Here is a 23,949-nt window from a genome sequence, read left to right as displayed (position 1 = left end):
ATTAGCTGGTAACCATTAAAATATGTTGATTTCCAAGTAAATACAGCCTTTACACAAAATTTGGTACTTCTTTTTGCTAACCAGAAGGATACACTATATCTACAGACACTTATTTAAGCTGTTACAGTACAAGTTTTGTTATTCGGCATGTTGAGAGAATGGGATTGGAGATATCTGTGTGTGTGCTGGTAAGTCAGAAATTCCGGTTAACAAAGAGGGAGGGAGTTTGGCAGCGGGAGTGGGCTCAGGGCAGGGGCACCAAATCCAGGCGGTGCTCACCTTGGGAAGCTCCCCGCAAGCGGCGACATGTCCCTGTTGCTCTGGCGGTTCTGCACGCTGCCTCCGCCTGCAGGCGCCACCTCCGCAGCTCCCCTTGGCCACTGTCCTAGGCCAATGGGAGCTGCTGAGCCAGCGGGCTGGGGGCAGCAGCAGCAGAGACATGCTGCCACTTGTAGGGAGGCGCCCAAGGTGAGCACTGCCCAGTCCGGCACCCTAAAATTTCCCCCGCACCCCAACCCCCTTCCCCTTCCTACACCCAAACTCACTCCCAGAGACGGTGTCCTGCACGCCCTCCCAAAATGCTGGTTTCTAGAGTTTTTCAGTTGGCAAAGTGCAGAATAACACAGCTTTTACTGTATATAATTTAACTTGCATGTATTTGGAATCTTATTTTTTCCCTTTTTATGATGTTAGAAAATGGCGAACAATGCATTTCTTGTTTACTAGATGATTAATTTTTTTTACTTGTGAATTGTGTCAAACTATTTGGATGGAAACAAATTCAATTAAATGCACAAAGAGCATTTTAAATTTTTGTATTAGTTTAATAAATTACCTTATAGGTACTGAGTATGTGAGAAAAAAGTTTACCAAAACATAGATTCATAGATATTAAGGTCAGAAGGGACCATTATGATCATCTAGTCTGACCTCCTGCACAATGCAGGCCATAGAATCTCACCCACCCGCTCCTGCGATAAACCTCTCACCTATGTCTGAGCTATTTAAGTCCTCAAATCATGATTTAAAGACTTCAAGGAGCAGAGTCTCCTCCAGCAAGTGACCCGTGCCCCATGCTACAGAAGAAGGCAAAAAACCTCCAGGGCCTCTTCCAATCTACCCTGGAGGAAAACATTTTGCATTTAGAACTGATTTATTAAACAAAGCAAGTATTATCTGTAGTTAGTGAATTGAATTGATTGTTTCTAGTCACCATGTCGTTCAAGATAGTCATGGAACTGAACTAGCTGAATAAACTAAAATAAAGAAAGAACGAGGAGTACTTGTGGCACCTTAGAGACTAACAAATTTATTTGAGCATAAGCTTTCATGGGATAAGCCACTTCATCAGACACATGCAGTGGAAAATACAGTAGGAAGATATAGATATACAGATATAGATATATATACAGAGAACATGAAAAAATGGGGGTTGCCATACCAACTCTTAACGAGACCAATCGATTAAGGTGGCTATGATCAGCAGGAGGAAAAAAAAACTTTTGTACTGATAATCAGGATGGCCCATTTCAAACAGTTGACAAGAAGGAGTGAGTAACAGTAGGGGGATAATTAGCATGGGGAAATAGTTTTTAGTTAGTGTAATGACTCATCCACTCCCACTCTTTATTCAAGCATAATTTAATGGTGTCCAGTTTGCAAATTAATTCCAGTTCTGCTGTTTCTCGTTGGAGTCTGTTTTTGAAATGTTTTTGTTGAATAATTGCAACTTTTAGGTCTGTAATTGAGTGTCCAGGGGCATTGCTGGCACTTGATGGCATATATCACATTGGTAGATGTGCAGGTGAACGAACCTCTGATAGTGTGTCTGATGTGACTAGGCCCTCTGATGGTGTCCTTTGAATAGATATGTGGGCAGAGTTGGCAACGGGCTTTGTTGCAAGGATAGGTTTTTCCCCCTACTGTTACTCACACCTTCTTGTTAACTGTTTGAAATGTGCCATCCTGATTATCACTACACAAGTTTTTTTTTTCTCCTGCTGCTAAGAACCCCACCTTAATTGATTGGTCTCGTTAAGAGTTGGGTATGGCAACCCCCATTTTTTCATGTTCTCTGTGTGTATCTATATGTATCTTCCTACTGTATTTTCTACTGCATGTATCTACTGCATGTATCTGATGAAGTGGTCCCACTAAATTTGTTAGTCTCTAAGGTGCCACAAGTACTCCTTGTTTTTTCTGCCGATACAGACTAACACGGCTACCACTCTAAAATGAAGAAAACACTCTCTCTACACCTACAGAAGAAACTATTGCTGTCAAAAGCTGGTCTAGTACTTCAACAAATTCTGGTTCTAGGTGCTTAGTCAGTGATTTCCACCAGTTCAGTGGTTTGACTTTCTTTAAGACTTCTGTAGCAAACGTGTACTGCTTAATATTTACTTTACATTATTTTAATATATTATAATAAATGTAGGCCTTAATAAACTGTCATAATTTCACATTTAATTTTAAATAGTTTTTTTTTAAATAAGTTGGTATTTAAATAAAAAATCCAATTTCAATACAAATAATTTTTTTTTAAATCATTGGTTTTTATTACACACTTGAAGGAGATTACACCCACTGGGTTTACTTAAGTAACAGCAGCTGCTATACTATGATACTATGCCATGATTCAGGATAGAATATAGTGTACATTTAAATTAATAGTAATGATATACCTATAATTCAAATGTAGTCCAACATTTAGATTTTGTAAAAATACAATTTCACAAAATCTAAAGTTAACAAAAATGTTCACATGAAACATTGTTGATTTATCACTGATTTTGTTTTAAAAAGCAGAAAAAACGAACACTTTCCCTTGCAATAATAGCATCCTGCTTCAGTAGAAAAGCTAGCAATTGAGAGTAAATGGAAACTGATTATAAACAAAAGTGGCACTGAGTAGACTATTTTCATTGTCTAAGTGAAATGTAAAAACTAAAAGAACAAATGATAATAAGGTGGCACTAACAAGCAAGGCAATTTATGTGTATTGCCTGACTGTACAAGTTATCATCCTCTGCCATGTTGAATAGTGTCCATCTTTAAAATGCTATAAATCAGGAGTTCTCAAATTTCATTCCACCACACCCCCCTTCTGACAACGAAAATTACTACAGGACCCCAGGAGTGGGGACCAAAGCTGAGCCAAGCCAACCCTCACCACCGAGCGTGTGAGGGGGTGGGTACAGCGGCAAAGCCCAAGCCCCACTTCAAAGCCGAGGTGCAAGGGCTTCAGCCCCAGGCAGGAGGCCTGTAACCTTAGCCACACCGCACAGGGCTGAAGCTCTCAGGGGTGGGCTTTGGCCCTGGGCCCCAGCAAGTCTAAGCCAATTCTGGCTATAAATAATATCCCATTAGAAAACAAGTCTTTTTTTAAATTGAAAATATTTTTAAAAATTTAACTGTACACTGATTATGCTACGGTATTCTGGGATATAGCAAACTAATGTCATTAAGAGATAAATAATGACACTTTTCTCCACACATTAGAGTGCTAAAAAAAGGTTAAATGTTGTATGTTCATATAGAGAAGCCAATTTTCAGATGCATAACATACAAAAACTGGAATGTCAACTTAAAATTAAAACCAAATTACCAGTCTTCAAGTTACACATGAAAATTTGTGTCTGACATGCAACAAATAATTACTCAGAGTTGGGTTTTTACAACCCTCTGCTATGAACATGGCTTCTTTTTTAAGTAAACTACACCTCTTATTTAACACAAAGCATCTTTATCATCTTAAGTGTATAGACCAATAATGGTAAGTAACTGATAGCAATGTTTCAGAGTAACAGCCGTGTTAGTCTGTATTCGCAAAAAGAAAAGGAGTACTTGTGGCACCTTAGAGACTAACCAATTTATTTGAGCATGAGCTTTTGTGAGCTACAGGTTTTCTCACCCCCCCCATCCCCATACACACACAAACTCACTCTCCTGCTGGTAATAGCTCATCCAAAGTGACCACTCTCCCTACATTGTACATTGTAGGGAGAGTGGTCACTTTGGATAAGCTATTACCAGCAGGAGAGTGAGTTTGTGTGTGTGGTTTTTGGAGGGGGGTGAGGGAGTGAGAGAACCTGGATTTGTGCAGGAAATGGCCCACCTTGATTATCATACACACTGTAAGGAGAGTTGTCACTTTGGATGGGCTATTACCAGCAGGAGAGTGAGTTTGGGGGGGGGGGGGGCGGAGGGTGAGAAAACCTGGATTTGTGCTGGAAATGGCCCAACTTGATGATCACTTTAGATAAGCTATTACCAGCAGGACAGTGGGGTGGGAGGAGGTATTGTTTCATGGTCTCTGTGTGTATATAATGTCTACTGCAGTTTCCACGGTATGCATCCGATGAAGTGAGCTGTAGCTCACGAAAGCTCATGCTCAAATAAATTGGTTAGTCTCTAAGGTGCCACAAGTACTTCTTTTCTGATAGCAATGTGTTTACATTTGTGAATTGGGGTTAGCGTGCTATTGGTAAAATGCAACAATTCAGTCCCTAGGATTACAGAAAAAGGTAAGCAATAAAAAAAAGTATGGATGATGTCTTATATGCATGGTATTTCACATTTTGTCTGAAAAGGTAGGGAGCCACTTCCCAAAACAACTTTTACCATACTAAGGCCTGGTCTTCACTACGGGGAGATTGACACTGCTGGGATCGATCTAGTGAAAACCCGCTACATCGATAGTCAACCCTATTATTCCAGCTCCCCAAGAAGATTAAGGCAAGTCGACCAGAGAGAGTCTCCCATTGAGGCAGTGGAGTGAAGACACTGTGGTAAATTGACCTAAGCTACATCAATTCCAGATACTAGCATAACTCCCCCCTGTAGTGAAGATAAGTCATAGAATCATAGAATATCAGGGTTGGAAGGGACCCCAGAAGGTCATCTAGTCCAACCCCCTGCTCAAAGCAGGACCAATTCCCAGTTAAATCATCCCAGCCAGGGCTTTGTCAAGCCTGACCTTAAAAACCTCTAAGGAAGGAGATTCTACCACCTCCCTAGGTAACGCATTCCAGTGTTTCACCACCCTCTTAGTGAAAAAGTTTTTCCTAATATCCAATCTAAACCTCCCCCACTGCAACTTGAGACCATTACTCCTCGTTCTGTCATCTGCTACCATTGAGAACAGTCTAGAGCCATCCTCTTTGGAACCCCCTTTCAGGTAGTTGAAAGCAGCTATCAAATCCCCCCTCATTCTTCTCTTCTGCAGGCTAAACAATCCCAGCTCCCTCAGCCTCTCCTCATAACTCATGTGTTCCAGTCCCCTAATCATTTTTGTTGCCCTTCGCTGGACTCTCTCCAATTTATCCACATCCTTCTTGAAGTGTGGGGCCCAAAACTGGACACAGTACTCCAGATGAGGCCTCACCAATGTCGAATAGAGGGGAACGATCACGTCCCTCGATCTGCTCGCTATGCCCCTACTTATACATCCCAAAATGCCATTGGCCTTCTTGGCAACAAGGGCACACTGCTGACTCATATCCAGCTTCTCGTCCACTGTCACCCCTAGGTCCTTTTCTGCAGAACTGCTGCCTAGCCATTCGGTCCCTAGTCTGTAGCTGTGCATTGGGTTCTTCCGTCCTAAGTGCAGGACCCTGCACTTATCCTTATTGAACCTCATCAGATTCCTTTTGGCCCAATCTTCCAATTGGTCTAGGTCCTTCTGTATCCTATCCCTCCCCTCCAGCGTATCTACCACTCCTCCCAGTTTAGTATCATCCGCAAATTTGCTGAGAGTGCAATCCACACCATCCTCCAGATCATTTATGAAGATATTGAATAAAACCGGCCCCAGGACCGACCCTTGGGGCACTCCACTTGATACCGGCTGCCAACTAGACATGGAGCCATTGATCACTACCCGTTGAGCCCGACAATTTAGCCAGCTTTCTACCCACCTTATAGTGCATTCATCCAGCCCATACTTCCTTAACTTGCTGACAAGAATACTATGGGAGACCGTGTCAAAAGCTTTGCTAAAGTCAAGAAACAATACATCCACTGCTTTCCCTTCATCCACAGAACCAGTAATCTCATCATAAAAGGCGATTAGATTAGTCAGGCATGACCTTCCCCTGGTGAATCCATGCTGGCTGTTCCTGATCACTTTCCTCTCATGCAAGTGCTTCAGGATTGATTCTTTGAGGACCTTTGTCTTTAAAGTCCTTTGTCTTTAAATGCAACGGCCAGTTCCCATTAGGTCCCATTCAGTAGCACACAATCTATTGTACAGTAGAATCTACACTGCAAAATGTCTTGAAGCAGACCAATCTAAAAAAAAGCAATGGTCTAGGTCTAGCGAGGAGCCAGTAGAAATCCCCAGGTGTGATGCTGGAGACAAAAGGAAGAATCTATAATACTAGTCACACAAACCCATATCCTCAAGGATATGTAAGCACCCGACTCCTGTTGATTTCAATGGGAATCAGGCACCTAAATGCCTTTGAGGACCTGGGCCATCAGCATACACCAATGTTTTTCAAAGTACGCATCATGACCCAGTACCGGGTCATGGAATGTCAGACACATAACAGACTAGCTAATTAAAATTATAAAGATCGTTGTTGCGCAGCAGCTCTCAAGGGCCGCACAGCAGGGACCTGGAGAGGAGAGAGGTGGGGGTGGGGAGCAAGTTGGGGCTTGCAGGGCTACGGCGGGCCTCTCCCCCAGCCCCAGAGCCAGAAGGGGGAGACACAGAAAGGCCCCTCACCCAGAGCTAGCTGCTGCTGGCAGGGAGAGGACGGGGGGGAGTCTTCTGGCCCCAGCCCTGGGCAGCCTGCTTGCACCCCAAACTCCTCATCCCTGGCCCCACCCCAGAGCCTGCACCCCCAGCCAGAGCCCTCACCCTCCCGCATCCCAACTCTCTGCCCCAGCCCTGAGCCCCCTCCTGCATCCTGAACGCCTCAACCCCAGCGCCATCCCACAGCCCTCACCCTCGCATCGCAACTCTCTGTCCCAGCCCTGAGCCCCCTCTTGCACCCTGAACCACTCATCCCCAGCTCCACCCTAGAGCACTCACCCCCACACACCACCCTCTGCCCCACTCTGGGCCACCTCCCACACTCCTTACCATAGCTTACTAAGACTAATGTCTAGTGTTAGGTATGTAAAGTGAGTTAAGCTGGAATGTATTGCAATATTATGATTTTATGAAAACTCTAGTGAAAAGATATCATTATGTTAGGTCACGGGTATCAACAATTTTCTTCAACTGGGTCACAAGGAAAAAAGGTTGAAAACCACTGGCCTAAACTACAAGTTCTAGATGGTCGTCAATGACAGAAGACTTTAAAGAAAAGACAAAAGCACCAAGGTTCAGGATCAATGCTATAAGGGCTGACAAGTTCTAAATTCAGCTAAAAAGGCTGATTACATTTCACTACTCTCAGCAGCTGTGACAGGGACCCCAGTACCCTGAAGCCCACAGAGGACAGAGATCACATATCTGGGAGGCAATGAGGAGCCCACAACAGGGCTCCCCTCTGTAAAGTATCAACCACAGAAATGGTAGGATGGCAGGTCTAGCTGGCAGTTCAAGTGTCGCAGGCTCTCTGGCTGATCGGTGCCTTGTCTGACCCACAGCTCTACCCCTGCTTCTTCTCACAAATCACACCCCGCACAATCTTCCCCCCATTCCTCTCTCCCAACCCGCCCCCCATTCTCATCTCAGCGCCAGGGCAGAGTCGCCCCCACAGCCTGGGGCCGATCCGCTCCCGCCTGCCCTTGCATCACGATTCCCCCTTCCCCCCCATGGCCTGGCACAACCCGCGCCCCCCACCAGTTGCTCTCCGACTCCCTGCCCGGGAGCCACCTGCCATCACCCTTCGGCCCCGCTGCCCTCCCAAGCCACAGCCCCTCAGCCCAGCGCTTCCACCGGGACCCCCGGCCTCTGCAGCCGCTCTGGCCGGCCCGCGGGGCGCAGGATGGCGGCGCGGGTGGGGAGGCGCCGCCGCCAGCACCGAGCTCCCCTCCCCCCGCCGCACGGGGATGCGGGGCCCCGCTGGCCTGCTCCTCGCGGCGGTGGGGGGAGGGGCCTATTCGCCGGGGGGGAGCCCCGCCCCTCCCAGGCCCGGTTTCCCCGCCGGGGCGCCACACTCACCTGCTCCTTCCGCTGCCTGGCCGGTCCCCGCCGCCTCCTCCGCCGCCGCCCGGGGCGGAGAGGGTGGGAGGGGGCGAGGGGGGAGTCCGTCCTCCCGGGCCTGCGCGCCGAGCCACACGGGGAGGAAGACAAGGAGCGCGGCCCGCTCCGGCAACCGAACGGCGCTTCCCAAGCCCAGGGGCTGCCGGGAAAGCAGCGCAACGAACCGGCCGGCCCCAGCGCCGCCGCCGCTGCTGCCGCCGCCGTCGGGAGGAGGAGCCTTGGCTCACCGGAAGCCGCCGGGCCGCCATGATCATGCGTAGCAGCGCAACTTCCGGCCGCGCAGGGCAACGATGAGGCGGGGGACGAGACGTCGAGGCTGAAATGCGGAAGGGTGGGGCCTAGTCAGGGAAAACGAAGGGGTCGGGGCCTGAAATGAGGGAGGAGCCTGGTCAGCGGAAGAGAAGGGGCGGGGCCTGAAATGAGGGAGGAGCCTGGTCAGCGGAAGAGAAGGGGCGGGGCCTGAAATGAGGGAGGAGCCTGGTCAGCGGAAGAGAAGGGGCGGGGCCTGAAATGAGGGGGGCGGGGCCTAGCCTGGGGTAGAGAAGTAGGGTTGCCGCCTTTCTAATTGCTGGTAAAGGGATCCCTCAAGGCCTCACCCCTGACCTGCCTCTTCCCCCCAAGGCTCCACCCCTGCTCCACTTTATCCCTTGAGGTTCTGCCCCCTTCACCAGCTGCTCCCCCAGGCTTCGCTCCTCCTCTGCCTCTTCTCCCCAAAGCCTCGCCCTCGTCACTCACCCCTTCTCCCCATCGCTTACTGGATCACCTTCATCTCCCTCCCGCACCAGTTGGCCGTCCTTTGCTCCGAGGCTGGGGTAGGAGCTGCTGCAGCCTGACAAGGTGCCTGCCTGTAGGTAGGAGGCGGCCCTGGCTATGCAGGGACTGGCGAGGGTTAATCACGTGATACCTCCAGCGCCCCGCAGTAAGCAGACTTTTGGTGTCTGGTCAGTACGTCTGACTGGATACTGCGAGTTTCCCTTTTTGACTGGACTTTCCATAGGCATATCTCTTCAGTCTGTTCAGATGCTGGCCTGATTGGGAATATTGGACATTTGAGCTGTGTTGCGTAATAGTGAGTGGTTAGCTCAGTCATATGGTGTTGTTCCCACTTCCATGGCGAGGCACCTCAAAGGTAACTGCCACCATCTTGGCCGAAACATGAGGGATTAAACCAGGGACTTCTAGTGCTAAAAACATACGTGGCTACATCATGGCTACAGAGCCATGGCTCTCTAGCTGGGGTTGTAAGACATTCATACCCTCTGTGGATCTGGCACAGGGAGGTACCTGTAACATTGTCATCAGTGGGTTACACAAGCACTTCAGGTACAAATATTACAATTTGTTTTAAAAGTTGCTTTTCACCATTGTTGGTGTGAGTGAACTGGATTATTCAAAAATTCTCCAAAAGCAAACACTAAAGAGGTACTAAAACTGACAACATGTATTTGTTTGAATATTATTGGGCTTGGGAGGTTGCATTTGCACGGTTGTAGTTTATCTGTCACTACCCTTCTCACTCTACAGATGGCTACATTTAAGCCAAATTGTGAAGCAATTTAATATATGTCAAGGTGAAAGATAATGAATGAAACACCAACCTGTTGCTCCTAAACAAATAATAATTATAATAACTCAGTAAGTAATTCCTTTTATTTGAGTGAACTAAAAAAAAAACCACACTCGAATGAATGACACTGCCCATCGGGTCACCTAAATTACCAATTCAAGCAATGAAATGCCAAATTAAAATATAGCACATTAAACATTGTTGGTAACGTGTAAAGCTATTGCTTTGATACCACTAAGTGCTTCCATACAAGTGGGTTTAATTAGATTTGTAGGAAGCAAAAATCCATGTGTTCCTCTGTCCCGAAGTTCAAAGGTAAAAGAATACTTAATGCCAAGATCATAAGCCCAGTCATCTGAACCTCCAGGAGCTAAATCTGTAGGAGAATGAAAAGGAAACAGATTATTATCTGCAACCGTGGTCTCAGTCCTACACACTGCTTTGTGGTAGAGAGGATATTCTGTCATACTGATTATAGTACTAAAAATGATACTTACAGATAGTTTGTGCACCAGGGCCAGACTCATATATTTTGTGAGTTGTTTTTCTAATAGATTGAACTACTTTATTTGCCACAGATAGCTGAAATCAATAAAATATTAATTAACTTTTATAATTTAGTAAAAGTGTTTCACACTGACTCTGTTAGAGCATTGTAACCATCCACTATGGGTATAATAAAGAGAGAGGATCTGTTTACAGCATGGTTGTCCCCAGACCTGGCTGCATTGCAGTTTGTAATGTGAATATGTGGTTGGCTTTAGAATGCTTATAAGATGTGGCTAAACATGGTTAGGTTATGTCCATGATACAAATAGCATCTATGCTGCAATTGGACAGCAAACTCATCACCAAATCCATGATTCTGTGTAGCTGTCCTGTATTTTCCAATTCCAATTCCAAAAGGTTGTTTAAGTAACCTTTAAGTATTTTAAGTTAAAGTTAATGTTGAAGCATACAAAAAAGGATTTAATAATGGAACTGTACACTACCCTTGAACAACTGACTAGAATGAACTATTCTGTAATTAGTTTACAGGATGTCACATCTCTGCTTCACAGGTAAAGATGTGACAAATCTATATTTTCTTTACCCTCTTTCACAAATGCATTAGCTAGGATAAAAAAATAATTTAAAAGGGATATAAACCCTCAACTTTCAGGCCATAAGATGGTCACTAATTGAGGAGGCTTAGGAATAAACATTCCCCTAGAGGCAAGTTATTTCATGTTAGCTACAAGATTTTTTACTCCTTCCTGTGAAGGCTGGCACTGGTCACTGCTAGAAACAGCATACTGGACTGGTTAGAGATCTGGTCTGATCAAATATGACAGTGTCTATGTTCCTACTGTATCACTGTACAAAGCCCATTAATTTAAAAAAAGAAAAAAAACTTCCATTAAAGAGACAGTAACAGCTAATTTTTAAAATCTTCCTTAAAGACCTAAGATCTGTGTGGGGAAAGAACGGATGGAATGGGAAGATTGGAGGCAACATGGAGGAGCAATCCCAAATACCCATCACCTGTTGCTGTTGCTTGGCTCCATGCCAGGGATGCTGTGGCATAAAGAATGTCATGAGACTGCCCAGGGAAGTTGTGGAAGCTCCTTCTCTGGAGGATTTCAAAAGGAGGCTGGATAGCAATGTTCCCTCCAATTTTTTATATCCATGTGTGGAATGATTTTGTTATGTGTACCAATAGGGAGGTGATGTGTGATGGGAGTGGGACCAAGGGGTTTGGAGTGTGGTAGGGGGCTCGGGGCTAGGGCAGAGGATTGAGGTGCTGGGGGGGGGGGATCTTTGAAAATCCAAATCCTGGATCTTTGAAGGAGGTTAGACTAGATGACCCTTGCAGTCCCTTCTAACCCTATGATTCTATGTCCACCCTGATGATGTCCTGTGTCTCCACATAGCAGGTCCCATGGAGTGAAAAGCCCTTCCCCATTCTGTCAGCCACTTCCTGCTCTTTCCCTGGTCCCATGCAGGAGGCACTTGGAGTAAAGAACCCCTGACCCACTCCTCCATGCACGGAAAGCACTAGGAAATTGGCCAGAGGGAGCAAGGAAAGGATTCTTTACTCTGTGGGGCTTCTCTTTTTACTCCTTACCCCAGGAAATCTTGTGAGGCTCTTCAGCAACCCAAGTAGCCTAACTGGCCTGCATATATTGGCTAACTCCAACCTAGCCTGGATCTCTTTTCCTAATCTAGATAAACCTGAAGACTTGGGGGCTAACCAGTGGAGGAAAAAGAACAATGGTGTTCTTCACTTCCCAGCTTCCCCTGTTTATCCTGTTGATTAATAGAACGGGAGCTGATCCTACGCAACTCCTAGACTCTGCAGGAGAGAGGATCCCTGATTGTGTGGACCTCCAGAACTTCACAGGACTTAGACTTCTTTTATATAGGCCTTAGGAGACCTTTAGCCCCAGGACCCCGGCTAGCGGACAACTTCATGACCTGCAGAATCAAAGAGGTGTTCTGCTTCAGTGGACTACCTATGATCTGCTTGTCCTCCTGAGGACCTCAAGATCTGTAAAAAAGGGCTTGTCTCCATCAGACCATTAAGACCATTTAAACATATTTCCCATAGAAAAAGATTTACAGAAGGTGCAGTAAAGGCTGCAGGCACCTATCAGTGTTATGGATGCACACTATTCAAGAGCAACAGAGTTAAAAAATGTTACAGACTCAGTAGGTTCAGATATAGGGAAAAACTTACAAGAAACCTGCACTTGAATGTATTGAAATGCAGTACTAAGGTACCCAAGTTACCTTTACTTTGCCCCCTTAGCGATGCCTTAAAAATATCAGAAAGTCAGGCTACCTTATTCATCCAGAATAAACACTTTCATCTTATCAGTGTCCTCCAAAACTAGAATACTTTCTTGTAATCATATAGCGGTTGTGCCAACAACCAGCTTCCTTATGCTCTTATCCATCAAAAAATCAATTTTCCCAAATCTTGAGCAGACTTAAAGCCTACTGAAGGCGTCATTCACATTTCTCATTAAATGTCCATTCCTGCAAGGTGATGAAGGTGGGAGGTATAGACGAAACTTAATAAGTGGTAACACTTACCAGCTCATCATGGTCTTTACTTTTATTTGTAGTGTAGGAATATGGAAACAGTACCATCTGTGAGTAAGAGTGCATAGTTATATATGCCTTAATGTGATTTTTATGCTTTTGGAGAAAATTAGCTACAGCTTTCACTTCTGGTTCAGACTCAGGATAGGGTCCACAGTATATCTCATGACAATCATTATGAGAGGCACCTCTACCTGTAATAAAATAGAGGATACAATGTCACCTGTTGAGTTCTTATAGTATATACTGAATTGTCTCATGGCTCAGTGACAAAATAAAGCATTAGGATGCTATACAAGTGAGCATAGAATCTGGGAGACATTGGATGCATCATTACTGCATGTATCATTATTGCACCATTTAAGCATCTTGGCCTGATTCTCCTCTACCTTGCCTTATGTTAAAAAAATTGGAGAGGATACAGAAAAGGGCCACAAAAATTATTTGAGGGCTAGAGAAAATGCTTTACATTCAGAGACCTAAAAAGCATAATATGTTTAGCTGATCAAAAAGAAGTTTGAGAGGTGACTTGATTACAGTGTATAAGTACCTTTGTGGGGAGAAAACATGGGTACGAAGGGATTCTTTAATTTAGCAGAGAAGGACATAACAAGAACCAATGGCTGAAAGCTGAAGCTAGCTAAATTCAAATTGGAAATAAGGCACACATTTTTAACAGTGAGGGCGATTAACCATTGGCACAAACTACCGGGGGAAGTGGTAAAATTGGAACAAACTCTGCACATGGACTGCCTGTTGGATTATAACCTTTTAAATTGATTCCAGAAGGATTTTTACAAATCAGCAGCCTCACCATCTCTGTTATGAAACTGACCTAAGAACTTTATTCATATCCCTATGTATATTGATCTTTTAACCATAGCAACTCTCTTTTTTCTTTTTATTAATAAATCTTAGATTTAGTTAATACAGATTGACTATAAGTGTGTATTTGGGTGAGATCTGATATATTCATTGACCTGGTGAGCAATGTGTCCAGTCTCTTGGCACTGGTAGAACTTTATATAATGTGAATTAGGTTTTTAGTAGTCCTCAATATATTAGACTTGGCTGTGTGGGTGGGAGCCAAAGGCTGGATTGCTTAAAGGGGACTGTATTTTGGCTTCTTGGTAACCCGATAGATGTTTGGTTACTGGCTTGGTGAAATCTAATTACAGAATAAATCACTAGTTTTGGGGATTGTCTGCCCTATACTTTGTAGTTTGCCCTGAATAAGCATTCTCAGTGAAGCCCTTCCAGGCACCACGGTCACACCAGATCTACACTACAGACTTAGGTCGGTATAATTACATCATTCAGGAGTGTGAAAAATCCATACCCCTGAATGATGTAGTTATACTGACCTTAGACTCCCATTTAGACAACGCTATGTCAACAGGAGATCTTCTGCCTCTCAGAGAGGTAGATTAACTACACCAATGGGAGAGCTCTCTCCTGTCAGTAGAGGAGCGTCTTCACTTAAGGGCTACAGCGGCACAGCCCTCAGAGTTTCACAGCTAAATTCAAGGTGGAACAAATTGTTCAGCATAAATAATTAACACATATTTCAAGGGACCATTCAAGGAGAAGTGGCCCATTAACTCACCTCCAGTCAGAGAGGGGAAAGGAAGGGATGGGGGCAAAAGGCAGCTGGGTGCGGAGGTGGGGGCATTGTTAGTGGGTTGCAGATTGTTGTAATATGCCATAAATCCAGTGTCTCTATTCAGTCCATGATTTCTAATGTCTAGCAAAGTTATGTATTTAAGCTCCCAAGCTAATCTTTTGAAGATCATGGGCAGATTTCCTTTGAGAATGAGGATTGAGAGGTCACATATAGAGTGATTGTTTTGTAAAAAATTGTTCACACACAGGCAATATGGTGTTTATGTCTTTTATCATTTTTCTGTTTGAGGGTTTCACCCATATAATTGTTATTGGGCATTTAGTGCACTGGATGAGGTACATCACACGTTGTGATAGGCATGTGTAGGACCCATGGATCTTAATAGCTGTGTTGTTGGGGTGGTGATCATCATAGCAGTGGAGATATGTTGACAGGTTTTGCATATCTTGTTCTGGCAGGATCTGGTTCTGCTTTAAGTTAATGTGTTCTGGTCCATAATGCCAACTGAAGTCAGTTGTAATTGTACCTGCTCAACACCTCTGAAAATGAAGCCCTTCCTTTAAAGAGTGGTTCTACTTTGAAAAATACCTGTTAAATTGAAATTGTTGAGTTCCATCTTTATTGTTTCACAATGATTGTGTGTCAGATGCGTTCAGTTTAAGTAAAAAATATTTTAAAAAGAATTATAAAACTCAACCATCATCGATAATGAAGAGTCTGCAGCCAAGATTACGTTGTGATTTACACCTATGCAATCCCATTACTTTCAATGGGGTTGCTAAGGTGTATATTATTGAAATGTAATAAGCAATTCTATTGAGGATGTCCAAGAAGGAATAGAATTCTGTTTGCTTTCTGGTAGCTATATTGGTTCCGCAAAATAGAAACTTACTTTAGTTACTGAAGTCATCTGATATGACTCAGTATACCCAGAAAGTAAGTCTGTTGCATGTAAAGGTGCCCTTTTTTGCCATGTGCTGGCCACCGCTTCCTGCAGCTCCCATTGGCTGGGAACGGCGAACCGTGGCCACTGGGAGCTGCAGGCGGCCGTGCAAATGTAAACAAAATGTCTGGTGGCCCACCAGCGGATTACCCTGGTAGGCCACGTGTGGCCTGCAGGCCGCAGGTTGCCCACTTATGCTCTAACCTCAGTGTGCCTGTTTCCTCACTTTTAAAATAGAGATGATGTTGGAGTTGCTAAGCATTTTGAGCACTTTGAAAATTAAATGTGCTATATGAATCCCTGCTGTAATTAATATTCACAGCATATACATTTCCTATTAAACGTACTGATTTCTCCAACTTCTGTACTGATTAAGTATTTTACGTTTGATATTACTCTTAAATCTTATATGGTCCCCAACAGCATAGTAGCTTAGCATCTCACAAACTTTAATGAATTTATCCTCACAACACTCGGTAGGGAAGTTTCCTTATTTCCATTTTACTGATGGGAAAATAGGCACATAGAGCTTAAGTGTCTTGCAGATAACCATACAGGAAGTATATGGCAAAACTGGGAATTGTTGTCTGGACTCGTGACCTTGTTATAAACATTTTTATTAAGTTCATTACTAAGGTACATTATCGTTATATCAGAAATGACTTTATGAATAGATAAATAAAAATATTTTCAAAGTGAAGAACTTTGAAGGTTAAAACGGAAATGTCTGTAATAAAATATAAAGAAAATTGCATCGTACCACACCAGCCTGCATCAAAATTCCTGTTCATGTCGGTACCAATGCACCTGTTGTTGCCATGCTTTGAGCGGCTCTTCCTCCACAACCGATTCTGTGGACAGAGACACAAAAATGTGGGTTTACATAAAAGTTTAGAAAAATGCTTATCACTATTTCACTTGCTAGTGAAAATGCAACTTTTACATGCCTAGATGTCGAGGCTAGAAACCTCCAATGAAGTGGAGCAAAAAAGCAGATTTGGGGAGCCTATAAAACAATAAGCTAGTTATCTGCATGGAATCATAGAAGGGAAGGACTGGAAGGGATCTCCAGAGGACATCAAATCCAGTCCCCTGCACTCAAGGCAGGACTATGTAATAACTAGACCATTCCTGACAGGTGTTTGTCTAACTTGTTCTTAAAAACCTCCAATGACGGAGATTCCACAACCTCCCTAGGCAATTTGTATGGTGTTTAACTACCATGACAGTTAGGAAGATTTTCCTAATATCCAATCTAAACCTCCCTTGCTGCAGTTTAAGCCCATTGCTTCTTGTCCTATCCTCTGAAATTAACGAGAACATTTTTTCACCCTCCTCTTGTAACAACTTTTTATGTACATGAAAACGGTTATCATGTCCCCTCTCAGTCTTCTCTTCTCCAGACTAAACAAACCCATTTTTTTTCAATCTTTCCCTCATTTTCTAGACCTTAAATCATTTTTGTTGCTCTTCTCTGGACTTTCTCCAGTTTGTCCACATCTTTCCTGAAATGTGGCTCCTAGAACTGGACACAGTACTCCAGCTGAGGTCTTATCAGTGCAGAGCAGAGTGGAAGAAAGCAAGTCGTGTCTTGCTTTCAGCACTCCTGCTAATACATCCCAGAATGCTATTTGCTTTTTTTGCAACTGTGTTACACTGTTGACTCATATTTAGCTTGTGATCCACTGTGACCCTCAGATCCCTTTCCGCAGTACTCCTTCCAAGGCAGTCATTTCCCATTTTATATGTGTGCCATTGATTGTTCCTTCCTAAGTGGAGTACTTGGCATTTGTCCTTATTACATTTCATCCTATTTACTTCAGACCATTTCTCCAGTTTGTCCAGATCATTTTGAATTTTAATGCTATCCTCCAAAGCACTTGCAACCCCTCCCAACTTGATATTGTCCACAAACTTTATAAGTGTACTCTCTATGACATTATCTAAATCATTTATAAAGCTATTGAACTTAACCGAACCCAGGACTGCTCCTTTCGGGACCCCATTCAATATGCCCTTCCAGCTTCACTGTGAACCACTGAAAACTACTCTCTGGAAATGGTTTCCAACCATTTATGCATTCACTTTATAGTAGCTCCATCTAGGTTGTATTTCCCTAGTTTGTTTATGAGAAGGTCATGCGAGATGGTATCAAAAGCCTTACTAAAGTCAAGATATACCACATCTACCTCTTCCTCCCTATCCACAAGGCTTATTACCCTGTCAAGGAAAGCTATTAGGTTGGTTTGACACAATTTGTTCTTGAAAAACATGTTGACTTACTTGTCACCTTATTATCTTCTAGCTGTTTGCAAATTGATTACATGATTATTTGCTCCCAGTTATCTTTCCAGGTACTGGAATTAAGTAATGCTAAACATGCTAGGTAACAAGACGAAAAGTGTACAGCACAACGCCTGGTTGTGTCTGGTATAATGATTCTGATTTGACTAGAACTTGGACTACACAAATAGGGGAGGACTCAAAAGATTTGTCCAGACACCCAAGTTGACAGCTGCAAATCAAAACCACATTTGAGCTTAATGAAAGAGTTTGTTAAAAGTCTTCTGAGGGGGGTAATTAAGAGAATTTCAAAAGATGCTGTTTAAAATAAAGATTGCACAATTCTTGCATACAAAAGGGGAAATCGTGACATTCTTAACCAGTCTCTATTCAGTCAAACTCTCATTGAGGTCCATGGGAGTTTGCCCACATAAGGACAAAGTAAAAATTGAGTCAGTATTTTAGAATGTGGCTCCATGACCCAAATTCTCCTGTTACCTTAATCTCACTCCATTGATTTCAATGGCACTATGCATTATAACTAGGAGGTGAACTACTGCTAATGATAGAATTTTCATACACCAAACTCTTTTGCATGCACACATTGAGATCCATTGGGTATATCAGATGTAAAGTCTATGAATTGTGGGTGCAACTGGTAGCCTGTAAAGACTGTATATATAAAGTTGAACATACACAAATAGAGGCTGGATTGCGGCCCTTTTAAAAACATAGCCCAAAGTTTATAGAAATGGAAAAGACAGGTTTCTGCCTAAAAAGGGAATCTGGAAACTAAGAAAAAAGATAAATTCATAAAGCAAATGAATCATTCAGCCTCTGGGATTGTTGAACTTTCTTCTCATAGTGAGTAAGTAAAATACCTGATAAGACACTGGGATGTTGTCTGAGCTTACCTGTTTCTCATTCATTTACTTGAAACAACAAGTCTTGGGAAAACTATACTATCTGGCCTTAGACCACAGAAAGGAGAAGTGAGTTGTTCAGTCAGGCCTTTGCGCCCTTATGGTGGATTGTCATAGTATTGGCAGTCTTGCTGATGGAGCCTACCATAGTTATCACCTGACATCCAAAAGAATTAAAATCATAGGGTGGATGCTCTGACACTCCAGAGCATTGGTTTGACCTGGGATTTGGAAAATGCCTGTGTTCTATGAGTTAAAAATACAAATTTGCAGTAACTATTGTGAAGGGGCAAAGAATAGAGAAATTCCAAGTGCGAGTTAAGAGGTTTGGGCTCAAAATTGCCATATGGCACTTTGAAAAGTATGCCTTTAAATCTGTCCAGTATATCAGCCCTCACAGTACTTGTGAATAACATGCTGGAATATTCCACGGTCTGTCTAGAAACCTACGTACAGTAGTCCATGTGTATTCATAGCCATCTACATTCATCACAGGCATGACGTAGAAATCAAGATGCTGCAGAAGTCTTGTCATGATCCGATCTTTCTCACGGAAGTAGGTTGTCTATAGAACATGAAAAGAACTTGTTCATAATGTTTATAATAATGTTTTCCTCACCATCCTTGAAAGGCACCTGACAGGTCCTCAGCTGGCCCTATGTAAAATAATAATGGGATGGTGGTGGCGGCATCAGTCCAGCCCCTGGAGGAAAAATACCCCCATCACAGAAGACACCACTACAACCAAAACCTTAGTTAGCAGGGAGAGGCTTGGAATTCAATTAAAATGGAGATTCAGCTGTCCGCTTACCCAACTGGGTGGTCACTCTAGGCCAGGACTGAGGCATATTGGTGAGGAAGCTTGTACTTTTGCTGCTTGTGCAGATAAATAGTGTAAGTCTCCAAAGTTGCCACATGCACTAAAACTGCTTAATAATAGCATTTGAAATGGCTGTTGCAAGTATGCATTGTTTGGGGTTTTTAAAATTATTAAAAATGAAATACATCCTTGTGCAAAGGACCACCACAAGACCTAGCACTACTTACGTCCCATCTAAGACCTATGTTGAGGGCTCAAGTGGGACATAAGTGGCACCTAAGCCTTTTATTTGTCCTCTGCATAAGGGTAAATTGTACCCTAATAGGTTTAGCTGGGTTACTAAATATAAAGAGTTAAGTTTAATAGTATCTTTTTCCCCCCTCGTATGTCTTGCATTTGGCATGTCCTATTCTTGTAACTTCTCCTGTCCTTTTTATTCCCTGGCAATTGTTTTTCTCTGATGTGAATATAAAGTGGCAGTCTTTATTGTGCCTATAAACACAATTCAAAACATCATTAAGGAGAAGCTACTACCTGGAATGTGTATGGCTATGTTTGTGACAATTTTAATAAAAGTGTTCCTTCATAAAGTGACATGGGAATAAAGTTTTGGATTGAATTTAAAATGCTCAGGTAAATTAGATGAAGGAGATAGGGAGTTTACATTTTCTCTCAATTTGTTAACTGCTTACAGATGTTACAGGTACATTTCAGTGGCATGACAGCAGCACAGTTGGTCATCATTTAGACCAACAACAAGAGGTTAATTAGCATTAGCTCCTAAGGGAGTGTTTAAGGCTGACCTTTTTCAAAGGAGCTTGATGGAGTTAGGTGCCCAAATCCTATGGACTTTCAAAGAGATTTGGGAACCTAACTCCTGTAGGCTCCTTTGAAATCTCGTATCTAAACTCCTTCACATACTGCCAGCCAATTCTGGATCCACACTGATTTCAGTGGAGTTTTATAGGTGTAACTGAGGGCTGAAGTTAGACCCTTGTGTTTATTCTGATGCCTTTACTCTCTATATACCATTCAACTTCATAGTGGTCAAACTGTTATTCCACCTTCTAGTTGGGTAACTCTACATTTGGACTTTACCATTCAAATGCACTCTTAAGGTATGTCTGCATTGTCAAGCTGGAGGTGTAAATTCCATCTGGAGGAGACATGCCCATGCTAGCTCTGATTGAACTAGTGCACAAAAAATAATGTTCTATAGTGGCAGGAGGGGCTGGCTGCCCTGAGTATGATACCGTCCGAGATATTAGGCACGTACGCAGGGTAGTTAGCCCTTCTGCCATTCGTACCATCACAGCTACACTCCTATTTTTAGCTCACTAGCTTAGTCAGAGCTAGCATAGGTATGTCTCCTCCAGCTTGAAGTGTAGACATAGGTTTAGTTTGAAATACAATAACCTGTGTTCTCCACTCCTGACCATTCCATAAATATGAAAGACTTGGCCTAACTTACTGCTATTGTGAAAAATTTACCCTTATATCTGCTATACAAACTGAGCTTTTTAATCTCTGTCTTATGCAGACACTTTATTCTTCAGTGCTGTTGCATTAAATTGAATAGGAAGTTGTTGAGATAGAGCACAGTTTGCAAGAGAAGGAAAATAGGATCAAGGTATTTTGTTTTGTTTTAAATATTGTAATGAAATCTACTCACATGTCCTATGAACCACAGGCAAAAAGCAGGAGAAATCCATTCCCTTGCATGGATACCACAGTCAATCCATATGGCACTTTTTGGTGTTCTGTCTCTATTAGACGAAAGCTAATGAAAGAATATGATATGTTTAAGGCTGTAAGAAAGTTGTGGATTTTTGTTTGTTTGTTGGTTTCATTAAAGTTGTTGTTTATTAAAGTTGTGGTTTTGGTGCAATCAGCGTGTCAACATGGCACTAGGCAGACACTCCCCTGGAGGTCTCTCAGGCTTCCTCTCAGCCTGTTTCCTGATGAGGAATGAAGACCCCCTCTGAGTACCCGGACAGGAGCAGCAGCCCTGGGTGCACACCCACATGTAAACTCCAGCACCTTCTTCCAAGGCATGCAGCCTTCCAAAGCAGGGCAGCAGCACAAAAGGACACATGGTGTATCCTATTTTGCTCTCAGAGGCAAGCATGGCAGAAGGCCATTTGGGCCAAATTTGAGTGAGTGTCATTGCAATGTGGTGCACAGGGTCGCAACACCACTCAAATTTGCGGCAACTATAAAAAGATGCAGTTTCCACACAAAAATTGTGGCCCGCGATTTTCTTACAGCCTTATTTATGTTGAAAGGGCACATGAGAATGGAAATAGAACAGTAAACAAAAAGAAGAAAGAGACAAGAAAAGGAAGTGCTCTCTTTCCCTCTCTCTTGCATGGCATTCTCAAGGAGACACTGGGCTGGATGCTGATCTCATTGACACTAGTTTATGTGCCCAGTATCTCAAATGACTTACTGTAGTGTAAAGGAGAGCAGTATTTGACCCACTCTGTATGCCAAAGTTTAGCGGCACCCTGTTTACTTTTGGGAAGGGAGGAGTGGAACAGTACAAAACTTAAAAAAAAAAAATCACACATTTTTCTATCAAAACCATTTTTGATTGAGCTACTAGTACCATTTTTTAAAATTCTCTCTGACAAAAACCCTAGACCTATAGTTTAAATTACTACAGAAAAAAGAGCGCACATTAAATCATAACGGTACCTTCAATATATAAAGTGGGCGTTTCTCAAACGAGGATCCAATATACAGTTTCTGGAGGAGATCAGCATTCATCTCTGTTATTTCTTCCATCCAAGAATATATCTATAAAGATGGAGTGGCTCAGTTAGCAAATATAGTTTCAGTTTAAAAGTCTTCAGCCCCAACTCTGCTCTCCATGCACAGGAAATATTCCCACTGAAGTTAATGGCAGGTTTCCCATTCATTGCAAGGAATGCATGGCTGTGCCTTCTTTTTAGAAAGGGAAGGAGGGATTTTTCCAAAGTGCTTACATGACTTAGCGGCACAAGTTCCCACTCGCAATCAGTGGCTAATTATCCATAGCCAGCTCTTCTATCTCATACAATTTGAGAGACAAAAGAAGAACAAGGCGAGTGAGGTAGTATCTTTTATTGGACCAACTTCTGTTATAAGTGAGACAAGCTGTCGAGCTACACGGAGCTCTTTGTCACGTCTGGGAAAGGTACCAAGAGTGTCACAATTAAATACAAGTTCCAACAGATAGTTTAGCATAAGTATTTAGCATGTATTTTTAGGGACCATTCAAGGTAAAGTGGCCTGAAATAACACATTCAAGAGACAAGATAGGTTTCTTTAAAAGCTGTCTGAGTAGGGGAGAAAAGGCAGAGAACGCTTTTGGATAATTTTTTTCAGACTTTTTAAAGGCAATATATAAAACCAAAGAATGAATTAAAAGTGCTGTACTGAACACAATATGGAAACTTGGAAGAATGTCAACAAAATATTCATTAAGAAGGTTTTTATGGGGAAATATTAACTGGATGTGGAAAAAAAGTTAAATGTTTTGGGCCTTATGTTCAAAATTAGGTGTTTAGAGAAATACAGGCATATTTGTGTATCTAATTTACTGCACACATCAAGTAATTGTATATGCAAATGGCTAGTTACACTTCTAGTAATTTGTGCGTGCATTTTCATGTAATTAAATGAAGATTGAAAAGTGGATACTTTCTGACAGCTATCTTGAATACATGTTATGTCAACAGATATAAAATCAGCTGGAGCAGAAATACTATGTTCTCAATTTTTTTTCCAGTTTGCTGATCCTTCATTTTTTAGCTTAATTAGAAAACGTGTAAACTGTTAATAAAGTTATTAATGCAGTACTCTGTGATTTATCTGTTCTTTCCCAGCTCCACCACAGAAACCCTAAACAAGACATTGCAAGATCAAATTAGGAAAGGAGCTAAAATACGATTATACTAGGATAATTTATCTAGGACCAAAGCCTTTAGTTCAAACTGAATTTTTACTCAATTCATTACACCTGTAACATAGACGTGTAAGACATTTTACAACAAATACAGTTTCTTAAGCTGTTCTTCTGTTTCTCCTCCATGATTTAGAAAAAAAAATTCAATCATCCCTGACTGTATGTGAGGCCAGTAGAACTGGGTATTTATTAAGGTTTTGCCTAACACTTCCCATTATGAGACCCTATTTTCAATTGCTTATAATTTTGTTAAACTCTAAAAGTTTAGGCTGAAATTTTACATGCCAAATGTCAGCCACAGGCTGTTTAAAAAAAACAACAACTGCCAAAAAGGCCCAAGGAAAATGTTGTTTTGCACATGTTAAAAAATTCTAGTTACCTTTTTAATATTTTTTCGTAATATTCTAGCACCCCCATGCTTAGAACAGGTACTTGAAGTTTGGCAGGGGGTGACCTTTGTGTCAAGGATGTGCCTTTGGCCATCCCTGTAAAAATCCACCCAAATATGGCCAAGTTATATGCCTTTGAAAAATCACAGTTTGCACATACTCAGTAGAGACTTCTCTGATTTTACCAGCTAAAATCGCTGACT

General features: G+C 42.6%; 2 protein-coding genes across 9 annotated transcripts in view; both read right to left on the bottom strand.

Annotated features, from left to right (window-relative positions):
- ZC3H13 (zinc finger CCCH-type containing 13) overlaps positions 1-8,424 on the bottom strand; it is a 57,965-nt gene extending 49,541 nt beyond the window's left edge. For 4 of the 8 annotated variants that reach the window (XM_073344572.1, XM_073344595.1, XM_073344577.1 and 1 more), the window contains exon 1: positions 8,120-8,420. In XM_073344572.1, coding sequence (XP_073200673.1) covers positions 8,120-8,415 — 296 coding nt within the window. In that variant the 5' untranslated portion in view covers positions 8,416-8,420. Of the gene's footprint in view, positions 1-8,119 lie in introns of all 8 variants that reach the window. The other 4 variants (XM_073344606.1, XM_073344625.1, XM_073344631.1 and 1 more) reach the window with 3 other exon arrangements.
- Positions 8,425-9,919: 1,495 nt separating this feature from the next.
- CPB2 (carboxypeptidase B2) overlaps positions 9,920-23,949 on the bottom strand; it is a 28,203-nt gene continuing 14,173 nt past the window's right edge. Inside the window, exons 4-11 of the mRNA XM_073343084.1 lie at positions 22,106-22,207; positions 21,081-21,188; positions 19,043-19,153; positions 18,518-18,520; positions 16,143-16,233; positions 12,807-13,009; positions 10,226-10,310; positions 9,920-10,104 (exon numbers count right to left, since the gene is read on the bottom strand). Coding sequence (XP_073199185.1) covers positions 9,920-10,104; positions 10,226-10,310; positions 12,807-13,009; positions 16,143-16,233; positions 18,518-18,520; positions 19,043-19,153; positions 21,081-21,188; positions 22,106-22,207 — 888 coding nt within the window. The remainder of the gene's footprint in view (positions 10,105-10,225; positions 10,311-12,806; positions 13,010-16,142; positions 16,234-18,517; positions 18,521-19,042; positions 19,154-21,080; positions 21,189-22,105; positions 22,208-23,949) is intronic.

This window comes from Lepidochelys kempii, chromosome 1 (genome assembly GCF_965140265.1).
Source record: "Lepidochelys kempii isolate rLepKem1 chromosome 1, rLepKem1.hap2, whole genome shotgun sequence".
Lineage (NCBI taxonomy): Eukaryota > Metazoa > Chordata > Testudines > Cheloniidae > Lepidochelys > Lepidochelys kempii.
The sequence above is the reverse complement of the archived record's forward strand: the minus strand, read 5'-3'. Positions and strand labels throughout refer to the sequence as shown.